The following is a 15,540-nucleotide window of genomic DNA, read 5'->3' as shown; positions in this document are numbered from 1 at the left end:
ACCGCTGCACCACCAGGGTTTCCAAAATACACCCATTGCTGTAGAGTTGATTCCAACTCATAGCAACGCTATAGGACAGAATAGAACTGCCCCATACAGTTTCCACGAAGTGCCTGGTTGATTCAAACTGCCGATCTTTTGGTTAACAACTGCAGCTCTTAACCACTACACCAGAACTGAACTTAGATCAATAGAAATTATATAACCTGAGAGAAAGTAGACTAAAAATAAATGAACAGAACACTCCACTCTTAAGGAGGTGGAGCATAACTCCTCACTCCTTAAGTGTGAGCCTCCCATTGTGACTTTCTTCCAAAGAGTAAAGTGTGGAAAGGAGGAAAAAAGACTAACCTTGAATGGAGAGAATTGACAAACACTATCTCAGGCAGATAATCAAGGTCAATATCAGCACTGATAAATTATGTCGATAATACGTACCCTTCATATGATGTGATGAGAATGACATCTTTTTCTGGTGATCTTCCTCCAAAAATCCATAACCTGGGTCTAATCATGAGAAAACATTAGACAAATCACAACTGAGAGAAATTTTACAAAATCCCTAACCAGCACAACTCAAAACTGTTCAAATCTTTAAAAACAAAGAAAAGCCCAAGGAAAGATGCTTGCTAAATGCAATATGATACCCTGGATGGAATCCTGCAATAGAAAAAGTATATTACCTAAACAGGAGATTTGAATCAAGTATAGATTTTAGTAAAAAATAAGGCATCAATGTTAGTTGTCACAAGTCTACCATACTAATGTAAAATTTTAATGATAGAGAGGTGAGTGGATATATGGGAACTCCTTACTATATTCAAATTTATTTTTCTGTAAATCTAAGACTATTGTAAAATTAAAAATATAAAAATTTCAAAAAATGACCAGACCTCAGAGAACTGTGGGACTATAACAAAAGATCTACCATTTGTGTCATCAGAATCCCAGAAGGGGAAAGGAATGAAGGTGGAGTTGAAACCACTTAAAATAATGGCTGAAAACTTCCCAAATTTAGCACAAGCCATATATCTACAGATTCAAGAAGCCAAGCAAATCCCAAACAGGATAAACCCGATGAAATTCATTCTAAGACACACGAAGTCCAATCTTCTGGTAACTAAAGGCAAAGAAAAAACATTGAAAATACTAAAAGAGAAACAGCACGTTACCTACAGGGAAAAAACAATTCAAATGACAGTGGCTTTATCATCAGAGGCCATGATGGCCAGAAAGAAGAGCCATGGCATATTTCAAGTGATGAAAGAAAAGGACTGTCAACTCAGAATTCTACACCCAGCTAAAATATACTTCATGAATGAAGAATAAATAATGACATTATCGGATGAAGAAAACTAAAAATAATCTGTCACCAGCAGACTGATTCTAAAAGAATGGATAAAGGAATAAACAGAAAGGAATGAATAAAAGAAGGGATCTTGGAACATCTGGAAGGAAGAACATGGAAAGCAAAAATATAGTCACAATACAATACACATTCTTTTATGTCTTGAGTTGTCCAGAGCATATTTAATGGTTGAAGAAAAATTATAACACTGTCTAATGTGAGTGAAATGTATGTAGAGGAAGTATTTAAGTCAATTATATTATTGATGGTGAAGCGTAAAGGGACATAAAGGGAGGTAAGGTGTGTATGGTTCAGTTGAACTGGAAAAAATGCCAACACAAGTTGACTGGAATAAATTATGCAGATATAATATAATAGCTAGAGTAACCCCTACAAGTGCTATTCTAAGAAATACATTCAAAACCCTATAGTTAAATCAAAAGGACATTTTAATAAATATGCAAGTAACCTATAGAAAGGCAAGAAAAAGGAAATATAAATGTCAGAAAGAACAAAAAATAAAATGGCAGAAGCAAGCCCCAACATATCAACAATTTCATTTAGTATAAATGGTCAAAATAAACATTGACCATGTAAAATACAGAAATTGGCAGAGTAGATAAAAAAAAAAAAAAAAAATGAGCCCACTATATACTGACCAAAAAAAAAAAAAACACATTTCTAATATAAGAGCACACAAAAGTATAGACAGCTTGAAAGAAAAAGGATGGAAAAAGATATATCACACAAATATCAATTGAAAGAAAGCAAAAGTGGCTTTCAGATAACACATAAAGTAGACATCAGAATAAAAAAAGAAAGAAAGAAAGAAAAATTACCAGAGGCAGGGAGGGAAATTATACGGTAGGAAAAGATTCAATGCACAAAAGGCTTCTAACTGAAAAGTTGTACTTTCCAGTTCAACCAATGATGCCTCAAAAGAAAGTCCTGGCCTTCTGAAAAATCAGATATTGAAAATCTTATTGGCAACAGTTCTACCCTGACACTCATGGAATCACAATGAGCCAGAGTCTACTTGAATGCAAATGGTTCTTTTTTTTGGTGAGTATGCATAATAACAGGAGCTTCCACACACAGTTCGTAAAAGCATGTAGCACTCTGGTTCTAATAAGGAGCTAGATACCACACTGATTACAATGAGAAAATTTAATAATGACATACCATCTCACCCCAACAAGGCTGGCATAATCCAAAAACACAAAATCATAAATGTTGGAGAGGTTGTGGAGAGACTGGAGCACTTATACACTGCTAGTGGGAATGTAAAATGGTACAACCACTTTGGAAATCAATTTGGTGCTTCCTTAAAAAGCTAGAAATAGAAGTACCATACAATCCAGCAATCCTACTCATTGGAATATATCCTAGAGAAATAAAAGTCCTCACAGGAACAGACGTATGGACGTCCATGTTCATTGCAGCACTGTTTACAGTAGCAAAAAGATGGAAGCAATCAAGGTGCCCATCAACCAGTGAATGGATAAATAAATTATGGTATATTCAGATAATGAAATACTATGCAACGATTAAGAACAACAATTAATCCATGAAACTTCTCATAAAATGGAGGAATCTGGAAGACACTATGCTGAGTGACAATGGTTTCAGGCGACAACTAGGTCAACTGGCATAACAAAACCTATTAAGAAAATGTTCTGCATCCCACTTTGGAGAGTGGCGTCTGGGGCCTTAAACTCTAGCAAGCAGTCATCTAAGATGTATCAACTGGTCTCAACCTACCTGGAGCAAAGGAAAATGAGGAACACCAAAGACACAAGGTAAATGTGAGCCCAAGAGACAGAAGGAGCCACATGAATCAGAGACCCCATCAGCCTGAGACTAGAAGAACTAGGTGGTGCCTGGCTACCACCAATGACTGCCCTGACAGGGAACACAACAAAGAATCCCTAGGAGCAGGAGAACAATGGGATGCAGACCTCAAATTCTCTTAAAAAGACCAGACTTAATGGTCTGACTGAGACTAGAGAGACCCTGGAGATCATGGTCCCCACACCCTCTGTTAGACCAGGACTGGAACCATTTCCAAAGCCAACTCTTCAAACAGGGATTGGACTTGACTATAAGACAGAAAATGGTGAGGAGAGAGCTTCTTGGTTCAGATAGACACATGGTACTATGTGGGCAGCTCCTGTCTAGAAGCAACATGGGAAGGCAAGGGGGACAGGAACTGGTTGAATGGGCACCGGGAATACAGGGTGGAGAGGAAGAGTGTGCTGTCACATTAGATGGAGAAGAGCTAGGAGTACTAGCAAGGTGTGTATAAGTTTTTGTATCAGAGACTGACTTGATTTGTAAACTTTCACTTACCCACCCCAAAATTTAAAGCACAATAAATAAAAAAATAAAAAGAGAAAGTTTAATATATATAATTATTAACTATTATAGAGTAATTATAAACTATAAGGAAACTCTAATGTTACCCTGAAGGAGACCTAGTGGTGGTTCACTTGTTAAGTGCTTGGCTAGTAGTTCAAACCCACCAGCTGCTCTGCACAAGGATATGGCTGCCTGCACCCTTAAAGATTATAGCCTTGGAAACCTGGGGCATTTCTCCTGTAGAGTTGTATAAGTTGGAATTGACTTGATGGCAATGGGTTAATATTATCCTAGTGTGGAGGGAGACTACCTAAGGAAACACAAAGGTGGAGAGCCTCAAGCTTTGTTGGAGGTGTAAGAAATTCACTGATTTGGCTAGGCTGGAGCTGGTCTAGAGCTGCTGGGCAGGAAATAAGCCACCACCTGAAGTACAGGTGGGGTAAGAGTGGGGGATCAGGGAGGTGATCAACAACCAGTGATGTGGAAGAGCAGAGGGAGTCTGGGTGTGGCATGATCAGGAATTCTTCAGAACAGGAACTTTGATTTCTGTGTCCAGAGGACTACAGAAAGGTTATCATCAGGTGTTGGCTGTAATTTCCAGAGACCCCATTTTGGACTCATGGCTAGAGCAGACTCCATTAGACGTCTTCAAACACACACTGGTGACTTCAGAACATTCTCCCTCATGCCATGTGCCTCTAATGCCCTTTTCTGAAAAAGCTTAAGATTGTGCTCATTTTAAAGGAGAAATACTTTAAGGAATCCCATTATTCGTAATAGAGTGTATGTTGAAAGGTATATTTGGACCTGAGAGGCAATAAATTGATAACTGAAACAAAGTGAAAACTTGTAAAACCATTTTGCAGAGTAATTCCAGAAAAAAATTTAGTGATGTTGAAGGTTAATATACTTTATGACCTAAGAATTCCTCTCCTAAGAATACGCTCTGGAAAGCCTGTAGCACACAATTATTAGGACACATTCACACACGTGGTCATTACACTGTGGTTCCTAATAGCAAGGTTCAAAAACCACCTAAATGACCATTCATACAAAAATGGACAAATGAACAAAGTATTTGAGACAAATGCACGGTAATAAAATGAATGAACTAATATTCTGTGTATCATTATAGAAAACTATCCAAAACAAATTATTGTGTGGAAATAGAAAGTTGTAAAAGAATACATAGAGAATGATACCACTTCTTTGAAAGTACACAAACATGCAACTCAAGACTACATATTTTTGTAGATATATCTTTATTCTGTAAGACTATAAAAATCATAGGAATGTTAAATACCAAATTCAGATTATGGGTTAATTCTGGAAAAATGATTTATGGTGGTACATAAGATGCAAATAGAGGAAAACATGGTGAAATACTAAGATTTGTCAAAGTAAAACCTTGACTACAAGGATATTCATTTCATAGTTCTTTTTACATATTAAAAGTCATTTTACACAAGAATAAACTGAGGCTCAGAAAAGTTAAAATGGTCTCCCCAATAATCTATTCTTAGTTACTGATAGACTCTGAAATAATAACTTATGTTCTCTAAGTTCTAAGAAATTACCTTTCCCCCATATCAACACATGTTCATGTGGCAAGGATACCACACCCACTGCCACTCCCAAATGAAAGGATTTCTCATTTGGGCAATAGAATGTACTTTTCCACACATTTTCCCTGGAGTAGCAGGTTTAATTGTATAGAATTCACAGAAGATATGTAACTCCACATACTGTCTATGAGGCTAAATGACCCTCCATTTTTTTTTCTCCCTATAGTCTTGCAGTCCTCACTGTAATCGTCAACAATGTGATATGTTACTTGTTTTGTTCCAATGGGAATACCTAGGGAAAGGTATTAATAATCCCCATTGGAAGATGAACCTTTGCTATCTATTGCTAAACCTCAAGAGCTTCAAGGGGTTAGTTAGATAAAACCATGGTACTCTTCCAAGTTGGCTACAGAAGAAGGCACCTATACATATCACGACTCTGAAGAGACTAATCCTACAATAGGTAAAGTGAAGAATTCAGTTTCCTTCTCTGGTATACATCGTATCAGGTAGGATATACCTGGCTGAGATATGTCTTAAAAAATTGACTGTGTATAGTTACTTATTCTATTCAATTATTGCATTGTGCTTTAGAGAAGGTCCACAAATGGGAGAAAAAAAAAAATCAATGGGAAGTAAAAGAAAGGAAGTCAAGAGAAGGTTTCCATATGTCTTAGTATGGTTGATAGAACTGGTGAGAAATTATGTAAGAATTTGAAGTATTCTTGAGATTATGACAAACTCTGCTTAGTAAAATCCATTAGGAAACTCTTACCTATCATCTCAAAATCATTTGTGTTGCAGTGTCTTCGGACTGATGATTTGTTGCCTAACTCTGCACTTCAAAATGGATCCGAAAGAATTTAACCATATAAAAGTAGAGTGCAAATTTCTTGTTCTTTAAATATTGCATTCACAGTTTTATCACTTTTTAAAAACTTGGTAACCAAAATATGTCAGAAAGAAAAAGAACTTTTCTCTATGTTTCAATCTAAAAGGATTATTTTATTCCCTTTGAATTTGCAGGTTTGATTAATTTGCACTCTTTTTAATGATTCATGCATGAGCTTGTATTACTAAGAGATGAATCAGATGAAATATTTTTGTCACATGTGGAGATGGACTTTCTGTGGATGGCTGAACCACTGTGCCATGAGGGCTCAGTAAATAGACTTTAATGTTTTTTCCTTGAAATATTTCATCTTACTTTAGTTCCAGTAAAAACAAAGGGATATTTTCATAATGATATTGTATTTTTAATTTAATGTGTTTTTAATTTAATGTCTAGCTAAGGAAAACCACTCAAGGTAAATAGCATTGTAATTTTAATTTGATTTGAGACATTAAATACACTACAGTCCCATTTTGTATGTTTATTTAAAAAAACTATTTTTAATTCGGTAATAAACATATTTATACACACAGTTCAAAGTAATAAAGCAATGTCAAGAATTTTTTCCTGTTCAGTTTGTATCTCTTTGCAGACCATCTGTCTCTTTAAAGTCTCAGTTTCTCTCCATTACTCTTAGGAAAAAGGAGAAAATCTTTTTAATCTAGTTATTATCACTCTGCATGATAAGACCACCTACTTATATATCCACCCTAATCCCATATATTTCTACCTGACTAAACTGTAAATTCCACTAGAACAGGGACTTTGTCTATGGAAGGTGAGCATATTCCTAAAGTGCTTTTGATAACCTGAATATTTTAAAAAGAGATGCTACCAAAAGCCAGGACCAACTCGTTTTTCAGCTCTCAGGCTCCTAGTTACCTCGGCCATGTGTATGAGCTAAGTAAAAAAGCAGCATTTCGGACAAGGAATAGAAACTTAATGCATACCTCAGGGGCTATTTAAAGAAGTTGATGTGATGTGTCAGAATTGAGAGACAGTGATATGGCCAGTGAAGACTGTACCTCAAGATGCTAGATTAGGATATAAGATGAAGAATCTTCAGTTCTACTGACTAAATCTAAACATCTGGCAATAACATGATTCAAGTTAGACAGAGGACAAAGAAGGAAGTATCAGGAGTATAATTTCCCAGAATGCCAAGTAACAGAGTCCTCCAGAGAAATGAGCTAGGTGATTACAAAGGTACTTCAGGATGCTCTTTGGAGTCAGAAAGGAAAAAAAAAAATTGACAGTAAAATCAAGGTCCGATAACTCATCGGAGTGTTCTACTTTTTTGAAATGTGTGGAGCCTACGGTGGTTTACGAATTACGGAGTTGAATGGCTTTTGCTAACTGCACTAAAAGCCTAGAAAAAGACAAGGACAAGCTCAGAGCAACCAACTCTCAACTCAGCATCTGGTGTGAAAACCAGAAGACCTCTATAGTGCTTTTAAAGAGAATCTTGTCTTCTGTAGCTGGATGGCTGAGAATGTGAAGGCAAGCAGGCCTACACTTTATTAGTAAGTGTGGCCAAGAGGCAACAGGGAAAAAAATTCTCCAACCTGGCAGTTGTTCTTTGCTAAAGTCAGGGACATAACAGAGAAGAGTGGGATCTTGAGATTTAAGACAGAGACGTTTGGTGAATGCATCTAGAAACCCATATACCAAAGAGTCCCGTAAAGTTTCCAATTGGGCAGAAATTGCTTTTCCTTCTTGCTAGAAGACATCAGCCTCTTCTTGCTTGAAGATCTTAAAGACCTTCCCCGAGGCATATGCCTCACAAAATGATGCTGTACTCCTCCCTTCTGCTCCTCCTCCTCCCCTCATTGCCTTTGACTAATAGCTAGGTTGAGAACTCTGTGTTGCCCAGGCTGCAGAATAACATCTCTACTCTACCTTACTCACTGAAAGAGTTACAAAATTAACTTAAATGCCTTGTCAGGAACTGCGCGATGAACAATAATACAATTCACAATTTTGTCAACTTTCATGTTTATTCTTCTGGTCTCTGTCACAATAGAGTCTTTCATTATCATGATAATCTATAGAGCTTTTCAGGGATCTGCCAAATCATCCAGGTTTAAGGGGCTGAATACTCTGGGACATGGTAGGTTATCCCCTATAACTAAAATACAAGTTATTTTACCCTGTATCCCTTACACTAAGAAAGAGGCACAGTGCTTATGGTCTCATTGAATTTTGGAGGCTGTATAAATCTGTCTTGTGGGTACTACTCTGACCTAATTTTAAGGTGATTCGGATAGTATCTGTTTTGAGTGGGTCCTTGGATTAAGTCAAGTCTTCAATACAAGCTGCTATGCCACTCAGGTTATATGAACCAGGAAATCCAATGAAACACAGCTATCCATTGTAAGGGCGTTGTGTCGATTCTTTAGCAAGACCAATTAGAGTGACAATGTTATCTCCTAGAATTCTGGAAAAAAGCCCTGAATTCTGCATCAGAGAACTACCCTTTGTTTGAAAAGCAACACTTAGCATGCTACCAGGCCTCACTAGGGACTGAGTTTCTGGCCATAGGTTATTACCAAGTGATTGTGTCTCAGTCACAAGCCGTCATAAGTTGGAAGTGGTGCACCTGGGATCAGACTGAAGCAGTCCGAAGGAACAAGTAATCACCATGAACAATTAATCCAGGCCCCCATGTCACCTACTTCTTTTGCATCAGCACCTTCACTTCACCTCAATTTTATGGGATCATGGGAAGGTTGCTACACAGTCACTCAGTTATCAAATTTGGATGGAGAAATGGTTAGAATTCCTCAGCAACAGAAAAGTAGTTTTAATGGATTTAGGGGCCTTGGAGGAACAAAATTGGAAAATCAGAGAAGTGTTATCTGGGGAAGGATGAGAACGACCGTTTAAATCTTGCATCAGAGCCTCTAGGGAGAGTAAGATATGTTGCAAGAAGAGTTACTACATAAAGTATAGGAGGTGAAGCTGTTGATGTGTCTTTGAGGAGAAGTAGAAGATTTGGAATGAAAAAGAAATAAGAACTCCTTCAAATATTCAAAGAATTACTGCATTGATAAGAGAATAACTTTGTTCCATGAAACTACAAGTGGTAGAACAAGCTAACAATAGATTAAATTGTCTTGTGAAGTGGTGGGCTTATTATGATTGGGGGAAACTACCCTTGAGGCTAGGAGCTCATTTGTAAGAATATATGATTGCTATTGCAGAGTCAACTTTGCTAACCATGAGTCTGTACAATATCAATTCATTTTTTTACCTTCAGACATATCAACAAGCTGGTAAAAAGTTTTGTTTTGTTTTCCCCCTATTCTGTCTCTGGAAAAAATATTTCATAAAACATAATTACTGTCACTGCAGGACGACTTCACAGATCTCTAAAACTGATTTCTCACTTCTCCAGTGAGATCAATGCTTTGGCATCAGGATAACCTAAACCTAAACTAACCCACTGTCGTCGAATCGATTCCAACTCATAGCGACCCTATAGGACAGAGTAGAACTGCCCCATAGAGTTTTCAAGGAGTGCCTGGAAGACTCGAACTGCAGACCCTTTGTTTAGCAGGTGTAGCACTTAACACTACACCACCAGGGTTTCCTGGCATCAAGATAGAAGGCTTTATATTGTCTTGCCTTAGGATATTGCATTTCTGTGGTTGAGGGCAAGAGCAGAGCCTTCACTACCTTAGGGCAGGACCTGGGGGTGTTGCTTTAGCACACTTTAGTGCCGGGGACCAGGTTAAAATGCATCAAGGCAGGAGTATGTTACAAATATTATCAACATGAAGGCTTACAGCTGGAAGGAGTTAAACAATCTGAAGGTCACCAAATTTAGCAAAAATAAGGGGAATGGAAGGACTAGGGTAAGTTATATATATATATATATATATATATATATATATTGGACGAGACAAATAAGTAAGCTGTCTTCTATAGGCAAAATGAGCAGCTAGAATTCAGTAAAGGGGAGACCATTGTTATCTCAGTCAAACTGGAAATGCAGAATAGAAGTGGTAAATCCCTGCTGTTCCCTTCTTTCTCTATAACCTGCTGCCCAGGGCTACCCTGATAAGAATAAAAATCATAATCTGATGAGCACAGGGAAAGTATGTTACAACAATTATATGTCACTTCTCTGTCTCTTTTGTGCTGTCTCTAAGGACAAGAAAAAATAAGTTTATGATTTCAGAGTTTTATTGATACATTTTAGAAGTGGATATTAATGTAAGATTAATTTCCTGTGTCTCAAATGTGGTCTTAAATCAGGAGAGAGAAATTCTGTTATGGTGTGTTTTGCGACCTTGAAACACTTTTATCTCTGAGGTACTCTGGCAGTAAGGGGATGAATGTTTTGTTAATGAAGACATTGGATGCCTTGAGCACAGTTTAAGGAATCCTAAGTGATTTTTCCATACTCCTCACGTTCCCATTACACATCTATCTGTACACCTAGAATTTTAGCGACCGTGTTGGGGGTAGTCTAGTTCCGTCTTCTAAGGCTGGTCACATAGCTAGTTCGTGGAAATGTAACATTGAGTCTAATCATAAGAAATTGTGAAAAGTTAGTGTGGAGGGCTTGTCTAGTTATTTCCTATATTTTGAAAAATGAGGACTGACAAAACTTACCAGTCATTAGATATTACTGATGGAATCTATAGGAAGTTTGGATATTTTCAGAAAAATCTTTTTTTTTTTTTTTTTATAGATAGCCTGACCACACCCAGTCCACTGTGGGAGTCATTACTAGAAGTATACAACTTACTAGTTGTGTAAACTCGAGCAATTTACTTAGCCTTAGCCTTGGTGGTGCAGTGATTAAGAAGGTTGCTAACCAAAAGGTTGGTAGTTTGAATCCACCAGCCTCTTCCGGGAAACCCTATGGGGCAATTCTACTCTGTTTCATAGGGTCGCTGTTAGTTGGAATTGACTCCACGGCAATGGAGTTTCTTTGCTTTATCTGTAAAATGGATATACGAATGGTAGTTATCTTGCAGGGGCATTGTGAGGATTAAATGAGTCAATATATGTTATACTCCGGACAGTGCTTGTAATAGAGTGGTAAAAAAGTTACTATTACTACTATTATTATATAAAGCATATTTTATAATATTTGATATAATAGAAGTTGCTTCGAGTTGTGTGATTTATTAAAGTGGCAAATCCTATTACAAAATAACAGTAAAACTTCTATTTCGGAGTCTTTCTTACTGTGATTATAATAGATTAATATTAGTGTTGTTATATTCCAAATGTATATACTCTGTCTTAAGAACAATTCTTTGCTTGCTAGCCCCAGATGGCTGTGAGTTTTCCTATCAAAATTATTAACATACAAAATTGCCATATTTAGCAGACTTTACACAATGGATTGTATCCTAGAAGTCCCATTGATGTCAACTACTATTGTTTTAAATTTAAAACTGTAGCTCTTCAGTACCTTTTTTTTAGTCTTAGAAGTGGGAATCTACTTCCTTTCTAAAGTTTTTTTGCCTCCTTATCTCTCGGGGCATGTAAACACAGGATCAGAAGTGTCAGCATTTCCTCAGATCTTCCACACTGAGACAGAAATTCCATGATGGTATTTCGTACTTAGGTCGGTTCTGGCCTCACTGACTTAATCATATACTGGAATAAACTAATTTTCTGAATTCTTCTTAAAGTAGATATTATAACTCAACTGTAAAGATGGAAGCCCTTAAAAGGTAGAATTTAGCACTTCATCAGGGTAAAATTACATAATGAAATTATGGTTTCATTGGAAACCCTGGTGGCGTAGTGGCTAAGTGCTACAGCTGCTAATCCACCAGGCACTCCTTGGAAACTCTATGGGGCAGTTCTATTCTGTCCTATAGTGTCCTATAGGGTCGCTATGAGCTGGAATCAACTTTGACGGCAATTTTTTTTTTTACTATATAGATACAGTTTTCACTTTTAAAAATTATAAGTGTTTATTATTTTAGTTATATATAAATAACTTGCTCTTAACAAACCACTGAAAAATATGGGGTGCAGAACTTCAATCAATATAAGGACAAATATCTATTGTGTATTGGTGGGTATACAGGTAACATCTAATATGTTTCTTTAAAAACTGAAGACGGTGTACGATTTTCTTTTTGCACCAAGTGCTCATATTTTGCCCAGTGTGTTAAGCAAAATGTCAAAAAAATATTCCAGAGGCAATTTACGCACTACTTAACTTTTTCCTTTTGAGAATCTTTTACGTGTTCAAAATTTACCAAGTATATTTAAGTTGCACGGGGCATTTCAAAAGGGACCATTCCTGAAAGGCGTTATACCAAAACAAAAAAAACACACTCACTGCCATCGAGTTGATTTTGACTCATAGCGACCCTATAGGACAGAGTAGAACTGCCCCATAGAGTTTCCAGGAGTGCCTGGCGGATTTGAACTGCCGACCTCTTGGTTAGCAGCCGTAGTACTTAACCACTACGCCACCAGAGTTTCCGAAAGATGTTGTGGATTTTGATAAATTCAAGTCTGACAACGAGTGTTTAAGAAGAGACAAAAGACAAGGCAAGAACAAATAGACTGATGCACAGATGGTTCATTCATAACTGATTGGTCTTCATGTGACAGAGGAGTCCTTGTGGCATTGTGGTTAAGAGCTCAGCTTCTAACCAAAAAGATCGGCAGTTCCAATTCATCACCTGCTCCATGGAAACCCTATGGGGGCAGCTCTACTCTGTCCTATACCTACAGGGCCGCTATGAGTCAGAATTGATTGGATGGCCATGAGTTTTAGCTTTTTTTTTTTTTTTTTTAAATATGACAGAGGGTGAATTTGATTAAAATTGGATGAAAAGAAATATTCTTGACCTTCACAGAAACTTTCAGAGTATCACCATTGTCTCTAGAATTTCTCTCTTTCACTCGATAATATGGCAACTTGCTGTTATAAACTTCTTAAAACACAAGTCTATGATTCTTTATTTCAAGACCATTAATCAAGGCTACTTAGCCTTGCTTTCAAGATAAATTATATCCACAAATTACATCCTGATCTACCATTCCCAACTTAAATTTTATTGTTTCTTAACAGATACCCTGTCCTCCAGGTAAATGTCTTCCGCATTTTTACTTTTGTATTTTTCTTCCTATTACTTCCTCTGCCTGAAATAGACTTTCTTTTTTTGTCTGGTAAATTCCAAACTATTAAAAGTTTTAATTCAAATAATCCCTACTCCATGATACCTTATTTAGCATAGAGTAATCTCTTTCATCTTGCTAATATTTATGGTGTTTATGTACCACTCATTTATATCTACCTATTTCTGATTTCATATTATTCATTTTTCGATATGTGTATCTTACCTTTTTAGTTATAATAGGAGCCTTATCTGTTCCTTTTTTCCCAACCCTTCTCCCATTTCCCATCATCCTCATAGGGATTTAAATAGCAGTCAATTGATATCCATATTTCATTAAGTTGAATTGACTTAACTGAAAGCTTGTATTTATTTTTTATATAATCTAGTTATATTCTGTTGTGAATCATTGTGATATGCTCCTGATTTTCTTTCATTTAGGTGACTGTGCATTGGACACATGGCTCACACAAATGAATCAATGGTCTCTGAGTTTGTGCTGCTGGGACTCTCTGATTCTTGGGAACTTCAGATTTTCTTTTTTGTAATCTTCTCTATAGTGTATGTGGCATCTGTGCTAGGCAACATCATGATTATTGTTATTATTTCTTCTGACTCCCATCTAAACTCTCCTATGTACTTCCTACTCAGTAATCTTTCTTTCATTGATATCTGTCAGTCTAACTTTGCCACCCCCAAGATGATTGCAGACTTTCTTGTTGAGCACAAGACTATCTCTTTTGAGGGTTGCATGGCCCAGATATTCCTTCTTCACAGTTTTGTTGGGAGTGAGATGATATTGCTTGTAGCTATGGCATATGACCGATTTATAGCCATATGTAAACCCCTGCACTATAGTACAATCATGAACCGGAGATTATGTATAATTTTTGTATCAATTTCCTGGGCTGTGGGTATTCTTCATTCTGTGATCCACTTGGCTTTTACAGTGGATCTGCCATTTTGTGGCCCTAATGAGATAGATAGCTTCTTTTGTGACGTTCCCCTGGTGATAAAGCTGGCTTGCATGGATACTTATGAAATGGAAATTGTGACCCTAACTAACAGTGGCCTTATATCATCAAGCTGTTTTCTGGCTTTAATTGTTTCCTATGCCATCATTTTGATCACTGTCAAACGCCGGTCCTCCAGTAGGTCTACCAAGGCACTGTCCACATTAACTGCCCACATCACTGTGGTGATTCTTTTCTTCGGACCGTGCATTTATTTCTATATATGGCCCTTTAGCAGACTTTCCGTGGATAAGTTCATTTCTGTATTCTATACTGTTTGTGCACCGTTGTTGAACCCCATTGTCTACTCTCTGAGGAATGAAGATTTTAAATCGGCCATGAGAAAGTTGAGAAACCGTCATGTGAACTCCTGAAAAAACTAGGGAACCAACATGAGGGAGGATAATCTTCAATGAGAATGAAAAAACTCCAATGGATCACAGCATTGTGCAGCCATCTGTGCTAATGATATGATTTATTTAGTGATGGAATTGCTATTTCACCTTAAATGCAAGGGAATTGCATAAAATTCTAAATTGCAAGTTGTATTGAAAATATTTAGTAATACTTTCAAATATAAAATGCTATTCATGTCCCTAAATTTGTGTTATGAGCATTGGTAATGCAATGGTTAAGTGCTTAGCTGCTAACCAAAAGGTCAGCAGTTTGAACTTACCTAATGGCTGTGCAGGGAAAAGACCTAGTGACCAGCTTCCATAAAGATGACAGCCTAGGAAACACTATAAGGCATTTCTACCCTATCCTATAGGGTCACTATGAGTAGGAATTGACTCAACGGCACAGCATGACAAACTTATAGTTCTTTTTGAGTATATGATATTTTTATACACTGCAATCAATACATAGAAGCCAAGTAAGTTTCTGATACCTACAATCAACTTATTCATAGCATTACTCCACATGTTGATGGTGTGGAAAAATTATTATGTTTCACAACATGCATTTCAGCTTATTGATACACATTTCTTAGATTATCTTTTTCTTCTGTGTTGACTATGTTGGTTACCTAAAATTTTCCCTATTTATTGCTAATAAGACATAAATGCTCTTATAAAGTTTTTCTGTTTTCTTTTAGATTTCATTTGGTATGTATTTTTACTCAAATGTCTAGGTTTTTCTAGATATTTGATGATATTAGCAACATATGTATCTGTTTTTCAAGGCTACTTCTTTTGTAAGTAGGGTAAATTGATAACAATTCATTCCGTATTATTCACAGAAAATTGCAAATATCTTTGAG

General features: G+C 36.8%; 1 protein-coding gene across 1 annotated transcript; it reads left to right on the top strand.

Moving 5' to 3' along the window:
- Nucleotides 1-13,669: 13,669 nt before the first annotated feature.
- On the top strand, nt 13,670-15,134 carry LOC135232511 (olfactory receptor 4K1-like). Its single transcript, XM_064291890.1, has one exon. It carries the CDS (start codon nt 13,727-13,729, stop codon nt 14,651-14,653), a length of 927 nt encoding a protein of 308 aa, XP_064147960.1. The 5' UTR covers nt 13,670-13,726; the 3' UTR covers nt 14,654-15,134.
- The last annotated feature ends 406 nt before the right edge of the window (nt 15,135-15,540 follow it).

Source organism: Loxodonta africana, chromosome 10 (assembly GCF_030014295.1).
Source record: "Loxodonta africana isolate mLoxAfr1 chromosome 10, mLoxAfr1.hap2, whole genome shotgun sequence".
NCBI lineage: Eukaryota > Metazoa > Chordata > Mammalia > Proboscidea > Elephantidae > Loxodonta > Loxodonta africana.
This window is presented reverse-complemented; position numbering and strand designations above follow the sequence as displayed.

What these genes read in the sequence shown, in the direction of transcription:
- LOC135232511 (XM_064291890.1), top strand. Translation starts at nt 13,727, where the DNA reads ATGGCTCACACAAATGAATCAATGGTCTCTGAGTTTGTGCTGCTGGGA.